Raw genomic sequence first — 16,107 nt, 5'->3', positions numbered from 1 at the left:
TCCTCCCTCCTTGGCCTCCCAAACCACTGGAATTACAGGCATGAGCCACCATGCCCTGCTTTTTGAAAGGATTGTATTAATTTGTTGTGCCAACTGGAGAACTTTTTATTGTTTAACTTTTGAAAGCTCAGAAATACTGATTAAATCATACACAAAATAAAATCTAATCCCTACCATAGGTTCAGATTTTGGAGCCAAGTAAAGGATAGGGTGTAAGTACTTTACTTTTTTGTTTGTTTCTTTCTTTCTTTGGAGAGGGAGTCTTGCTCTTTCGCCCAGGCTGGAGTGCAGTGGGGCTATCTTGGCTCACTGCAACCTCTGCCTCCTGTGTTCAAGCAATTCTCCTGCCTCAGCCTCCCAAGTAGCTGGGACTACAGGCACACGCCACCACACCCAACTAATTTTTATATTTTTTGTAGAGATGGGGTTTCACCATGTTAGCCAGGCTGGTCTTGAACTCCTGACCTCAGGTGATCCACCCACCTCGGCCTTCCAAAGTGCTGGGATTACAGGCGTGAGAGCCACTGGGCCCAGCCTGGATAGGGCATAAGTACTTCTCTGTAGATCTTTGGTTTGATACAAAATTTAATCTCACTCTGGGACCATATTGCCATTTTCTGTCCTCTGAAAGATTTGCAGCCTTTGTCAGTGTCTTTTCAGTTAGACTGTTGTAGACAGTTGCTCGCTGTATGCACTATGCAATGGTAATTTTCGGAATTGAGGTCTGTGGTGAAGCCAGTAAAAACTCCTATGGCTTGAACTGGTGGCTGGGCAAACTGAATCTGCTGGTTTTGTGTGGGAGTGAGAGGGTACTTTCCTTGCTCAATTTAATCTTTACTGAGGGTGGGTGGTGGGATAGCTGTCATCAAATGACCTATCAAAAGATATACCTGGCCGGGCATGGTGGCTCATGCCTGTAATCCCAGCACTTTGGGAGGACAAGGTGGGCAGATCACCTGAGGTCAGAAGTTAGAGACCAGACTGGCCAACATGGTGAAACCCCGTCTCTACTAAAAATAAAAAAAATTAGCCAGGCATGGTGGCTCGTGCCTGTAGTCTGAGCTACTTGGGAGGCTGAGGCAGGAGAATCTCTTGAACCCGGCAAGTGGAGGTTGCAGTGAGCCGAGATCATGCCACTATACTCCAGCCTGGGTGACAGAGCAAGACTCCATCTCAAAAAAAATTAAAAAATAAAAAAGATATATCCTTTCTCAATCTACCCATTCAGTGATGTGGAAAACTTTTATCTGTAAAATTATTTGGCATGACCTTGAAAACCTGACCCTGTGTATGCCCAAAGATAGGTAACCACTGAGTTCCCATTGGTATTTGGAATGATGTGCTTTAGTAGTAAATTGAAGCATACACTTTGAAGGTATATGCTTTCCTAATAATTGGAAGTCTGTGTATGCCCAAAGATAAGTAACCACTGAGTTCCCGTTGGTATTTGGAATGATGTGCTTTAGTAGTAAATTGAAGCATACACTTTGAAGGTACATGCTTTCCTAATAATTGGAAGTCTGGGCCAGGTACAGTGGCCCACACCTGTAATCCCAGCGCTTTGGGAGGCCAAGGTGGGTGGATCACAACATGGTGAAACCCTGTTGCTACAAAAATACAAAAAAAAAAAAAAAAAATTATCCGGGCATGATGGCAGGTGCCTGTAATCCAAGCTACTCGGGAGACTGAGGTGGGAGAATCGGTTGAACCCAGGAGGTGGAGGTTGCAGTGAGCTGAGATCATGCCGTTGCACTCCAACCTGGGCAACAGAGCAAGACTCCATCTCAAAAAAAATAATAATAATTGGAAGTCTGTCTCTGTAGGACTTAACCAAACTTTTCCTAAGCGTTGTCAGCTTAGAGCGTCATAAAATATATTTTATTTTAGGATCCCATTGCTGTAAACAAGGGAATTTTAAAAATTTAATTCTTAGATGCATAATTTTGATCCAGAAGAATTATATTTTAAAATATCCTATGAGGGGCTGGGCACGGTGGCTCACGCCTGTAATCCCAGCACTTTGGGAGGCTGAGGTGGGTGGATCACGAGGTCAGGAGATCGAGACCATCCTGGCTAACACAGTGAAACCCTATCTCTACTAAAAATACAAAAAAAATGAGCCGGGCCTAGTGGCAGGCGCCTGTAGTCCCAGCTACTCAGGAGGCTGAGGCAGGAGAATGGCGTGAACCTCGGAGCAGAGGTTGCAGTGAGCCAAGATCGCGCCACTGGACTCCAGCCTGGGGAACAGAGCAAGACTCCATCTCAAAAAAAAAAAATATATATATATATAGATCTATATCTATATATCCTTTGAGGGAGGAAGGGGAAGTTTGCACTTGTTGGATGCCGGTGCTGTATCAGGAACTATTCTAGATGCTTCACACACAATACTACATTAAGTTCTTCAAGGTGGTTAGTACCCCATTTGCAGAAGAGAAAAACTGAGGCATAGACTTGCTTAAGATCACAAAACTAGGAGACAGAAGAACTGTCACAGATTTTTAGTAGATTCTGTCATCAGAGAACTGACAAGAATAGAAATAGAGCTTTATAAGACAAGCTATGGAAAATGCAGTCATACCCTGTATAACGACATTTCAGTCAACAGTGGACTGCATACACAACAGTGGTCCCATAAGAGTTATAGTGCAGCTGAAAAGTTCTTATCAACTAGCGCTGTCATAATGTTTTTGCACAACACATTGCCTTTTTTATGTTTACATACACAAGTACTACTATTGTGTTACAGTTGCCTACAGCATTCAGTATAGTAACATGCTGTACAGGTTTGTAGGGGCTTTTTGCAGTGACCAAAATGAATAGGGAGAAAAGGCATAAATAGATTATTCCTGGTGGGATGATTCCTGGGGGCAGATTGTGATAGTGAGGCTGTGAATATTGAGGATTAGGGAGGGAAGGGTATTGGCTATTACCTTGGATGCACCAAGCCAGTCCCCCTCTTAGCCTCTTTCTGGGAAGGGGCAATTTTACTGTGAGCTCACAAGACTTCCTCTTGACTCCTGTGCAAGTCAGGAAGCCAGTGTGACTAAAGAACAAGTATTTTAATCCCTCAGGGCCCACTTTTGAATCCTGTCAGGAGAGATGTGGTCTTGCTCTACAGTGTTGTCTTGGGTACCTGGCTTTTAACATATTTTAGGTGTTCTAGAGTTGCACTCTGATGTAGATCATTTTTTGCTTGTTAGCTTTAATCTTGCTTGGAATTAAATACCCAAAATCCTGAAGATTATCATCTTTTGTTAGTTCTGAAAACTTTTCCACCATTTTCTCTTAGAGTATTACATTTTCCCAATCTTCTCTGTTTTCTCCTTCTGGAAATCCTGTTTAATATGTGTAGTACATTCTAACTCTCAACCTGATAACTCATATTTTCCATCCCTTTGAATCTCTACAACATGCTGGGTAATTTCTTCACTTTTGTTTTTCAGTTCATTAATTCTTTCTTTACCTCTGTCTAGTGTGCTGTTTTTTTTCTAGTCTTATCCTTTTGTTAGTCTGATCTTTTAATTTCTTATTTTGTTTTTTTAAAGTTCTGATTTATATTCTATATCTGATAATTCCAATATTCATAGTCTTTATGGTTCTTATAGTTTGTTTCTGTGAAGTTTGATTGTGATCTCATTGTTCTTGAATCTTTCTTTACCCAAGGGAATTGCAGAAGCCTGTGTCAAAAGTACTTCTTTTAAAACATATTTGCCAGATGCCTAAGGGCACTTCCAATCCAACGCCAATTGAAGCTGAGTTTTTGGATTGGATTATTTTGGGCCACACAAGTAGTGTGAATTCCAGCCACAAACCCAGGGGTTTGTGGTTATAAATCTATGGGGGAAAAATGTATTTTTACTTCCCTCTTTCTGCCCATAACCAAAGCCCAAACAGGCATGTGTTCTCTCTGATTTGTGGGGGAAGGGACATCACCCACTGAGAGCACCCTTAAGCGTCTTGGGCTTAATGTAGTGGTCTCTGCTGGGACCTCCCACCGTGATCAGGCTTCAAACTCTGTGTCCTGGCTTCTTGGCCAGCAACCCATTACAACCAAAGATCCATATAAGACCATAGCAGATCAGTGTTTGTCCCCAAGGAAAACTCCTTGCTTCTAATCTAGTTTAATATTTCTGTTTGAGCTTTCTTTTTTTTTTTTTTTTTTTTTGAACTTTCTTACTGTGACTGGATTCCAAGAAATTGCTTTTGTTTCCTTACATTTAAAAGTTTCCATTTATTTTCGACCTTGTCCATAAACATGTATAAAAATAACAATAGAACAAGTAGTTCTTCAGTCTTCTTTGCCATAAACTAATTAGCAGAATGACTTCACCAGACTTGGCCAGAATTTTAGTTTGTCAGTACTAGGATAGTTTGATATTGTGTACATTGTGATTACAAACTACTTGAAAGACAAAGAAAACATACAAATAAAGTACAGGCAAATACAGGAAACAATAGCTCCCTAATGAGGCCCAAATGTTGTTTTGTATTTGAAGTTAGCTTTTAAGAATATTTGATTCTAAGAAGCAGGGGCAGCTTGATTTACAGTAAACTGAATATGATTGTAAATGGAAGACATCATTTCAAGGGAGAGTAAAAGGCGATTTGGAAGAAGAGTATGATAAGCTCAAATTCAAGACAAATGTAAAGCAATTTCTACCCAGTTAAATAGCTTTTAGACAATCAGCAACAAAAAATCATGTGTTCATTGATCGCATACTTTGGGCATATTTTCTATGGATGCTTCACTGAATGTTTTGGAAGATACAGAATTGAGGGCTATATAAGAAGCAATTGCGTATCTAAGCAGCTTCCTGTACCCTCATCCTTATGACTGTGTTGTTTCTGTATAACACTATTCTCATAGTGTTAAGTGCACCCAAAGAGTATTTGTTGGCTCTGCCTGATTGGTCATTTTTGCTATTTATTATTGTTCACAAGGCTAGTTGTTATTTTACTTTTTAATTTTATGCATTGTTCCTAGTCTGTAAGTTTGGGAACAAATTTGACTCATTTTTTTCTTTTATTTGCTCTTTTATTCAGCAGACATTTATAAAGTGTGTGCTATATGTCACACCTTTCACTGGCTGCTAGAGTTACCAGCAAGAGAAAAACAGGCTATGACCTTTGCCCTCATGGAGCTTGCAACCTATTAAGAGAGATACCCATTAATAATAATTTTTACAATTCCACAAATGAATATATAATTCCAACTGTGACACATGCTAGAGAATAAAAGACCATGGTACTGTAAGAGTTTAGGAGAGGCTGGGCACGGTGGCTCATGGCTGTAATCCCAGCACTTTGGGAGGCTGAAGCAGGAGGATCATTTGAGCCGAGGAGTTCGAGACTAGCCTGGGCAACATAGTGAGACTTACATCTCTACAAAAAGTAAAATAAATTAGCTGGGTATGGTGATGCACACCTGTGGTCCCACTACTCTGGAGGCTGAGGTGGGATGATTGCTCAAGCCTGGGAGATCTAGGCTGCAGTGAGCTGTGATTGCACTACTGCACTCCAGCCTGGGCAACAGAGCAAGACCCTGTCTCCAAAAAAAAAAAAAAGTTTAGGAGAGAGGGATTTACAGAAGTTCATACAAGAAATTGTAAGATCCTGAACCAAGTTCAAAACACTTCAAATCTTCATATTTCTTATTTGAAAGTGATCACTTAGCTTATCCAATATGCTTGAAGGATATCCTATGCACATAGTCACCCTACTTTACCAGGGAGGAAAAAATGGCCCTGGCAAAGATCCCGTTTACTTATCTGGACCAAATATCCTGTGACCCCTGTTATGTGAATGAATGTGTCCTTCCTTCTCCCTGCACCATTGGGGTGGAGAGTTTGAAGGAGTGTCTTTGATGACACTGTTCTTCAGGGCATGGCCAGTGGTTTTCCTCTAAAAAGCCTTATACTCAGTTCGGCCAAGCGTGGTGGCTCATGCTTGTAATCCCAGCACTTTGGGAAGCCGAGGTGGGTGGATCACCTGAGGTCAGGAGTTCAAGACCAGCCTGGCCAACATGGCGAACCCTGTCTCTACTAAAAATACAAAAAAAATTAGCCAGGCGTGGTGGCGTGTGCCTGTAATCCTAGCTACTAGGGAGGCTGAGGCAGGAAAATCGCTTGAATCTGGGAGGCGGAGGTTGCAGTGAGCCGAGATTGCACCATTACGCTCCAGCCTGGGTGACAGAGCAAGACTCTGTCTAAAAAAAAAAGTCTTATACTCAGAGTGGATTCCAAATTTGAAGTTTTGGTAGCAGTGGTGGTGGCTGGTTAGATTTTAAAAGCTACTTTTGGAATTGAGTGTTACACAGTCAGGTTTAAATAAAGAGTGCTAGTTTCGGCCTGTATCAGAAATGTTTAAATGTACCTTTTGTTTTTATGACCAAAGCCGATTATAGTACCTAGTGGAGTTATTTTAAGTTGTTCATCTCCTGCCCTTTGAAGACTTCAGATATTTCAAATGAATAAGGTAGGCGGAATGATACTCTTATTTTTGTGCGTTTTGCAAGGATATTTCAAAATATTTTTATATGTATGCAAACTGCCAGAATAATTCTGAATGGATTGTGCTTAAATTATTATTGTCATAATTGAGTCATCTATGTTTGTGGTTGGCTCTGAAAGAGGTTTTTGCCCCTTATTTGTAGGATTATTGATGTTATTTTTAACTAATTCAGAAGTCCTTGGATATGCACTTAAAATTTTTTAAACAAATTTCTGCAAAACTAAAAACAGTTACAATGAAGTTGTTTTTCAGTCACATAGTGGCTGCTCTCAGAGGCTAAAACTGTCTCTGAAGAATGTTCTTGTACTTATGCCAAGAGGCTTCTGGGATGGGCATATTTTTAAGAACTTAGAACATAAACAGCTGTGATCTGTGGCAAGCGATTTAAATGACCTCATGATGACAACAAGAACAAAGCATTTTTTAAGTTATCATGGTGGCGTGTGAATTCATTGCAATGTGTTTCTTATGCTACTATTTGGGTGTATTAAGTGAGAGCCAGGCAAAAAAAAATTACAGACTGTATTAAACTGAAGATACTGTTTATTTATTGTTGTAAACAAAGTACCAGAAAAATATTATTTCCTATGAATAAACATTTCATGAATTATTTTAGAGTTATAGGTCCTTTTCTTTTTTGTTTTTAACCACATGAACCACTTGAGGATCAAGGCCATTTATTTCGATCCTAAAGTTTTGATTCATTTTCTGTTAGAGAGAATATGTTCCAAACATGAAAGATCAAACAGTTGGCTTGAAATAAGAATCTCTCCTTGAAGACAGATCAATTAAGTGTTTATTAAGTATTTACTATGTGTCTGGCACTATGCTAAATATTATGAAATACCAAAGAAGGTGACTTTAAGCTGCTTTTGGTCTAGTTAGAAGAAAGGACTGCTCAGATGAAACTTATAAATTAGGAAGACATTATATAATCAAGCACCAAATAAAATACCATCACTTATGTGGTTCAAATATTGACATAGCCCTTTTTTTTAGAAATGATTTTTAATGATTGTCTAGAACAGTGATTCTTAACTAGAGGTAATTTTGCCCCCCAAGAAGATATTTGGCAATGTCTGGAGACATTTTTGATTATTACGCCTGGGGTTACTAGCATCTAGTGGATAACCAGAGATATTGCTAAATAACTTCCAGTGCACAGGTTAGCGCATCACAACAAAGAATTATCTGGTCCAAAATAACAATAATACTGAAATTGAGAAAACCTGATGTAGAACCTACAAATGTCAACGTTGGTAAGCTTCAAAGTTACAGGAATGGACTTTCATCTTCCCCCAGGCTAGACCTCTTCAGCTCCTATAAATGTTCTTTACCTTAAGCTCTTGGATCATCACACAGAGATGATCTTTGGATAGTCATAAACCTCCTGAACATTGTACGCAAGTTTTTCCAGTACAGTGTTAGCGTCCATAACTTTTATCAAAATCTCATGCTGTCCATGCCTCCAAAAAAGGTTGAGACACATCAACCCAGTCCTCTAGTCACCTAAGAGACAACAACATAGAACCCTCCTTAGCATCGTGGTGATTTGGAAGTAGAGCTTGGATCAAAATCAGAAAATAACTTTTTTGGTGAAAAAATTTCTATATTAGTTCAGTATTTTGAAGTAATAAAATCTTAATGTATGAGGAAATTATAGTAGAATACTTCAAAGAGTGTTATTTAAACATCATGTAATAATACAACACTACATGTAAAATTTTAGACTGAACTGATTGTGTGCTGACCTACAGGCAGAATACATAAATTATTTTGTTCTTTGAAATCAACTTGTTTTATCTGAATTTGCTGCTTTCTCTCAAATGAACATCGCAGTTTACATTTCTTAGGTGCTGTTTATCTGTTGAATCAGAGATCTAAACATGGTTTTACACATTTCTCTTGAAAACTGTTTACTAAAGTGAATTATGTTTTTCTCATAAGAAACATTTTTGAATTGAGAATTGTGTTCTGATTTGGCATCCTGTAAGTTAGAGATCCTAACAGCAGTATGTCATAAAAACAAATCTGTGTTACCTTGGGTGTGCATATAGGTTAACATTAATACTTTTCTAAGCTATAGATATTTGAAGATTAAGTCTTGGGTTAAAAACCAAGGAAGGTCTTAGAGATCTGTTTCAGCTGTTTCAAACTGTTCTTTGAAGCTCAAGGCCCAAAAGCACTGTTTTTATTGTTTTATATATTTTTACTTTTACCAAATGTTTTGAGGGGGGAAAATCAGTGCACATGGGAGGAAAGGGTTGCATACTTCTGATCTAAACCATTCATTTTGCAGATAAGGAACCAGAGGCCCAAAGTTTTAGATTTTATTCTTGGGCCATATATTTCTTTATTCTGTAGGTCAAACTAGCATTTTAGATGTATCTGATAATAGTAGAGAGGATGACCAGGAATTCAAAATTTAGCTGTGCAGCTTCCTACCTCCATGTTCTTAGACAAATTGCTAAATGTTCTCAGTCTGTATATACTCATCAACAAAAGAGAATTGTATTTAGTATTGTTTCTACTTTCTTAGAATTTAGAATGTATCTGAGAAGATGATCTGGATTGATGATGTCTCATTTTTTTAAATGAACTTTGTGTCATCTAAATGTTTAAAGATCCACCCAACTATGTCCTCTAAACACTACTACAAAATAAAAAGCATCTTTATTATCAAAGGGGGCAGCACAGTATTTACATTTCCTTTACTTTGGCAATAATGAGGGTCTTTGTACACGGACAGATCAGCCTTAGGGCTTTTTCTCCCACCTTGTTACCCCCTCTAGTTATTGCATAAGATACCTAGAAACGTGAATCGGGAATAGCAGACTATAGGAAGAAAGACCTTTTGAGATGAAATATAAGAGCAAATAGCAGCATTGAAAGAGCTAAACCACATGATGAAATGGAATCTGAACTTGGTGGTCCTTCTGATCTTTTCTATGTGGCCTCATAGAATGCTTGAGAAAAGATTGAGAATCCTTTGCTCATGGGATATTTCAACAGGGATTCCTTATTAAACAATTTTTGTTCAAACCCTGTAGTTCGCAGAGAACATAGGCTTTCACTTGGATGACAGAAGCAAGTGGGGATAATTAAAGACAAGAAAAGCCACTTGTCTTTTGCTACAAAAATTAATTAGTATCCTGAGAAGAATTAGTTCAGAAGTTTTCTTAGCATCTCAACACAAAAAAGTTTAGAGAAATGAAGGCCGAGCCTTAATACAGTATTTTTCTTTAGTGGCTTGACCATGTATCAAGTTGCTAGGTTTGTTTGTTCGTTTATTTTGATTTTGTTTGGTTAGGTTATTGTTGTTTGTTATTAGGAAATAACTTTTATAGAAGTTGGTCCTATGTCACTGTATGATATTGGGGTATTACAGATATTTACCATTGCATGTTATCTTTGTTACTATATTAAATATGCATAAATTATATTTGTCTTTATAAATTATATGTTTAAGTGATTGCCAGACAATAAGACATTTTAAGCTAAACTATTTGGATTTTTCCTCAGGTCTTAAAGAAAGTGCAGAAGAGATGGTCAAAAACAAATTGGAAGGAAAGGATAAACTGACCCCTTGGGAACAATTTTTAGAGAAGAAGAAAGAGAAAAAAAGACTGAAAAGGAAACAGAAGGTATCAGTGATAATTATGACCAAATGTTTGTTGAATACGAACCATGTATCAGATGGTACCAGGTGCTTGGAATCCATTATCTCAAAATGTAACCACTCACTGAAGTAGGCCTTGCTATCATCCCAATTTTAAGAAAGAGGAAAGTGAGAATGTAGAAAGTTAAGTATTTTCAGCATGGCCACATAATGGTGTACAAAGCCTGGTCACAGTCCAGAGCCACTTCAACTGCTGCATTCTGACATTTTACATTTACATGCCACCTATGTAAAACACATAGTTAATGTCTAGATTTAAGCAGTATGATTCTGTTCTGTGTTTCTGAGCAAAAGAGGTACATACAGACTTTTTTCCTTGAGGATATATGCACATAGAGGTTTTTAACATGAGTGAAATTATGCCATACTTTCCATCTCTCAACCTGCATTTTCACCTTGCAGTATTATCTTATGGCTCATCTATCACCTTATTGTCATTAAATTCCTTTATCAAGAGTATTTCCTGGCCGGGTGCGGTGGCTCATGCCTGTAATCCCTGCACTTTGGGAGGCCAAGGCAGGTGGATCACCTGAGGTCAGGAGTTCAAGACCAGCTTGGCCAACATGGCAAAACCCTGTCTCTACTAAAAATGCAAAAATTAGCTGGGCATGGTGGCACGTATCTGTAATCCCAGCTACTTGGGAGGCTGAAGCAGGAGAATCGCTTGAACCCAGGAGGCAGAGGTTACAGTGAGTCAAGATTGTGCCACTGCACTCCAGCGTGGGCGACAGGGCAAGACTCTGTCTCAAAAAATAAATAAGTAAATAAATAAATAGAGTATTTCCTCTGTGTTAATATGGTTTCTGTGGACAGTATGATTTGGCTCATGTTGTTCAGGGAATAACATCTTTTCCAGAGTTTTCCAGAGTCCTCAGTAATAGTACAGATCACTTAGGTTTTTGCCACTAAAAGTGCTCTTGTCACTGAAATGCAGCATTCTGGCAGTGGTGTGCCTTAGAGCGTTATTACTGATAATGACAAAATTTTGCAACTTGGGGAATCTTAAAATTATTAATTCTAGTCCAGCCCTGTTTTATAGTTGTAAAAAAAATTAGCTGATTAGTCTGAGGTTACATAGCATACCAGTGGCCAAGCTGAGACCAGAATCCACAGTTACTCAGACCAGTGTTCTTTCTTCTGTTCCACACTATACTGTTTCTATACTGTGTGTTCTTATAATGCTTTTGGTACAGCTTTGACTTTTAGTGCTGTAAGGGTAGAGAGATGCAAAGCTGAATGATGCAGTGGAGTAATTTTTATACTTCTATTGTAGTTAGCGTTTGTGGAAATGGATAGTAAAATGGAGAAATTGGGTGTTTTAGGAAAAAGTTTTTCAGACTGTGTTCTTCCTCTGCTCTCACACTACAGCTGTCAACACAGAAGAAGACTTCTGTGACCAAATGGGTAGGGAGTTTTCTCCACACACTCACCAGTGGACACCAGCTGGGTGACCTCCAATTCCAACACTACCTGGAGATAGTGTCAGATCCCATAGATTGGGGGCTCAGTCCCCAAGACTGCCTCCACCCTTTCAGACACTAGTCTGAAGTCTGGACATCCAGAACTTCTGACTGACTGGCTTCAAGTTGGGGTTCCCACGACCCCCTCTTTAGGTTCAGTTAATTTGCTGGAGTGGCCACAGACCTTAGGGAAACATTTACACACATTTTCTGGTTTATCATAAAGGATATTACAAAGGATACAGAGGAAATAGGGTAAGGTATGGGGGAAGGGGTGTGGAGCTTCCATGCCTCCCTGGGCGCTTCACCCTCCAGGAACCTCCATGTGTCCAGCTATCCAGAAGCTCTGTGAACTCGTTTCTCGGGTTTTTATGGAAGCTTCATGATGCCAGCATTCCTTCCCCACAAGTAAAGGGCAGGACCCTCTCTGGGGAAGGTCTTAAGATGCACAATCAGAAAGGTGAGGGAAGAGTACAGTCCTGCCCTTAAGACCGAACACAAAAGACTATAGCAAGGGCTAAGGAACTTACGAGCCAGGAACCATGTATGAAAATAATATACATGTAACACCATGTGGGGTAAGAGCCCTGCTCCCATTGATGGGCTAACTAACTCTCTTCTTCCCTAGAACTTTTCAAACTCAGTAGGCAGTAAAATTTTTTTTTTTTTTTTTTGAGACAGAGTCTTGCTCTGTCACCCGGGCTGGAGTCCAGTGGCCCGATCTCGGCTCACTGCAAGCTCCACCTCCCGGGTTCAAGCCATTCTCCTGCCTCAGCCTCCCGAGTAGCTGGGACTACAGGCGCCCGCCACCACGCCTGGCTAATTTTGTTGTATTTTTAGTAGAGGCGGGATTTCACCGTGTTAGCCAGGATAGTCTCGATCTCCTGACCTCGTGATCCGCCCACCTCGGCCTCCCAAACTGAGTAAAATATCTTCTAAATGAAATAACTCCACAAGTGTTAAGCTATCAGTTTATTGGAGATGTCTCAAGTGGGCCCTCATGGGGTCAATAAAGTAGTCATTCTGAGAATTGTAGCAGCTATTCTGTTTGATTTTCATTTGCTGGGAGCTTCGAGTTTGTGCTTCTACTTTTTCCATTCATTTGGGCTAAGTCTGGACTCGTCAGCAGCATTCAAAATACATTGTTGAGTGTCCAAGGTGTTCTAGACCCTACAATACTCAGTACCAGACTTGACTCCAACAGATCCTTTCCGACTCCACAGGTTCTTTGTATATAGAAGAGTTTCAAGAATTTTCTTCAAGTTAAAAATATTTTTGCCCCTTTATTCCTCAGTGGTTTCAATTTTGATACTGAAAAATGATTACTGAAGAAATGAATACCTGTTATATGCCTATTATCTAGTATTTTGATCTAGCTGTTGTTTAGATCTATAAAGCAGTTAAAGAAATGAGTAGATACATAGCAAATATTCTTCATTAAAAGCATGTTACTGCTGAATCCATATAATAGTTTGGTTAAAAAAAAAAAAAAATTCTTAGAAGCAGTTGTTCTGGCTGGGTGTGGTGGGTCATGCTTGTAAACCCAGCACTTTGGGAGGCCGAGGCGGGCGGATCACAATTTCAGGAGATTGAGACCATCCTGGCTAACACGGTGAAACCCTGTCTCTACTAAAAATACAAAAAAATTAGCCGGGCGTGGTGGCGGGCACCTGTGGTCCCAGCTACTTGGGAGGCTAAGGCAGGAGAATGGCGTGAACCCAGGAGGTGGAGCTTGCAGTGAGCTGAGATCGTGCCATTGCACTCCAGCCTGGGCAACAGAGCAAGACTCCGTCTCAAAAAAAAAAAAAAAAAAAAAAAATGCACTTGTTCTTGGCCGGGTGTGTTGGCTCACGCCTGTTAATCCCAGCACTTTGGGAGGCTGAGGCAGGCGGATCACCTAAGGTCAGGAGTTCAAGACCAGCTTGCCCAACATGGTGAAACCCCATCTCTACTAAAAATACAAAAAATTAGCCGGGTATGGTGGCAGGCGCCTGTAATCCCAGCTACTTGGGAGGCTGAGGCAGGAGAATTGCTTGAACCTGGGAGTCAGAGGTTGCAGTGAGCTGAGGTCACGCCACTGCACTCCAGCCTGGGTGACAAGAGCAAAACTCTGTCTCAAAAAAAAAAAAAAAAGCCAGAAGCACTTGTTCTTAAAAGGACATTAATGTCAACGTAAATATTCTTTAGGACTTTAGTGATTCTTTTTGCATGCAGGATGTTTAACAGTAATGGCATTCTAAATATTTTTGTTTAAATGACTTCAGATGTTTTAGATTCCTAGAGATAAATTCAGTCTGGTTAGCCTGATCTTAGTTCATATGTGTTCTATTTATTGTGTAGATTTGATTGCTTTATTTAAATTTGCTAATTTAGTAAAAAGTTTGTTCAAATTAGATTAGGAAAAATTTAACCAGCAGACTTACTTAAAAATAGCCTGACAGTTTTTAGGGGTGGCTTATAGATAAAACAAGATAATTGTTAAAATTGGGTGATGAGAACAGAGGCTTCATTACATTGTCCTACTTTTATGTGTGTTTTAGATTTTCATAATAAAAATTATTTTCTTTAACCAACAAATTGTTGTAACTAATAATTTAAGAGATAATTCACAATGTACTACTTCAAGTAATTCAGTCACTGTCATTTTTCAATTTTATGAGAGAAAAGGCCACCTCCCATCACTGATCACCCATCTAAAAGTATTCTTCTCCTTCAGATCTTCTCCTTCAGATGTCTGCATCACTTTGTCTCTCCTAACCCTTCCTATCTTGAATTATTTTTATTTATGTATTTGTCTATTTATATGTTTATGTGTCTGATTTCCTTTAATAGATGGTAAAATTTTTGAGGACAGAAACCATGTATCTGATAACTTCCATTTCTCCCAAAAGGCCTACATGGTTTCCTGCACTTATTAAGTATTCTATATTTGTTTGTTTGTTTGTTTGTTTGTTTTGAGATGGAGTCTCACTCTGTTGCCAGGCTGGAGTGCAGTTGCGCCATCTTGGCTCACTGCAACCTCCGTCTCCTGGGTTCAAGCGATTCTCCTGCCTCCCCTGCCAAGTAGCCGGGATTAGAGGTGCCCGCCACCATGCCTGGCTAACTTTTGTATTTTTAGTAGAGACGGGGTTTCACCCTGTTGGCCAGGCTGGTCTCGAACTCCTGATCTCAAGTGATCTGCTGACCTCAGCTTCTCAAAGTGCTGGGATTACAGACATGAGTCACTGCATCCAGCCTCTATAATTATTTGTTGAACAAACAATAATTTAGGTGGGAGTTGTTTTATAAACTGGTCCATTTACTTTTTTTTTCTTTTAATTATTATTTTTTTTGAGATGGAGTCTCGCTCTGTTGCTCAGGCTGGAGTGCAGTGGCACGATCTCGGCTCACTACAACCTCTTCCTCCTGGGTTCAAGTGATTCTCCTGCCTCAGCCTCCTGAGCAGCTGGGACTACAGGTGTGCACCACCATGCCCGGCGAATTTTTTTGTATTTTTAGAAGAGATGGGGTTTCACTGTGTTGGCCAGGCTGGTCTCGAACTCCTGACCTCGTGATCCACCCACCTTGGCCTCCCAAAGTGCTGAGATTACAGGCTTGAGCCACCACGCTTGGCCACTGATTTACTTTTAGATTGAACTACTTGGTTTAAAAGAAATGCATACAGTTTTTCTTGGTATACATTTATTATAATTCTTATAATAATGAAATTTTTTATTTTTATATTCAACTTTTAAGGCTCTTGCTGAAGAGGCCAGTGAAGAGGAACTTCCCTCTGATGTTGATTTGAATGACCCATACTTTGCTGAAGAAGTTAAACAAATAGGTAAGCCAGCTCATATCTGTGGTTTTCAGTTGGAATCTAAAGAAAAAGGTGAGGTACATGAAAGCAATATAAACTAATCATTCTTTTAAATTTGCTAGTATTTGTGTAGCTCCCTTAGTGACATAAGCAAGTCTGTCCTGTGGCATACAGTCATTAATCTGATTGGGAAGGGTCAGCTTGTCCCTTCTACATACAAGGGGTAATTTTAATATAGGAGGCTTTTGATAATGTGGTTAATAGTTTACTGGGGATTCCTTTCTGGGAAATATCCTTAGTGCCAGTCAAATCGACTCTATAAAAGAATGAGAGGAAATAGAAAGAGGAATAAATATTTTCTTGTGTGCTTTCACTGATTTTTAATAGTGTATCCATTCTAGGTCCCTCTCAGCAAAGTCTATCAAGAATTAAAAGTATGAAACGAATTGTTTTTATGTGCATGTTGATATATGTATAATTTTTTAAAATTTATGCATGAAATTTCATATAAAAGCTTTTTCTGCTGAAATATACAAAAGCATCTATGTTTCATTTTATCCCTTTTGTACTCATTATGCTTAATTATAGCTAAAAAGCCAGCTTTCCTTACTCTTCTTTTTCCTTGGATCCCTAAATTATCTGGTATCTGATTTCCT

The 16,107-nt window shown here is 39.3% G+C and overlaps 1 protein-coding gene across 3 annotated transcripts in view; it reads left to right on the top strand.

Moving 5' to 3' along the window:
- Positions 1 to 16,107, top strand: part of ESF1 (ESF1 nucleolar pre-rRNA processing protein homolog) — a 62,302-nt gene that overhangs the window by 32,859 nt on the left and 13,336 nt on the right. For all 3 annotated transcript variants that reach the window (XM_030821991.1, XM_030821993.1, XM_030821992.1), the window contains exons 10-11: positions 10,036 to 10,157; positions 15,388 to 15,475. In XM_030821991.1, coding sequence (XP_030677851.1) covers positions 10,036 to 10,157; positions 15,388 to 15,475 — 210 coding nt within the window. The remainder of the gene's footprint in view (positions 1 to 10,035; positions 10,158 to 15,387; positions 15,476 to 16,107) is intronic.

Source organism: Nomascus leucogenys, chromosome 11 (assembly GCF_006542625.1).
Source record: "Nomascus leucogenys isolate Asia chromosome 11, Asia_NLE_v1, whole genome shotgun sequence".
NCBI lineage: Eukaryota > Metazoa > Chordata > Mammalia > Primates > Hylobatidae > Nomascus > Nomascus leucogenys.
Note: the sequence above shows the minus strand (reverse complement) of the source record. Positions and strands in the feature narration are given on the sequence as shown.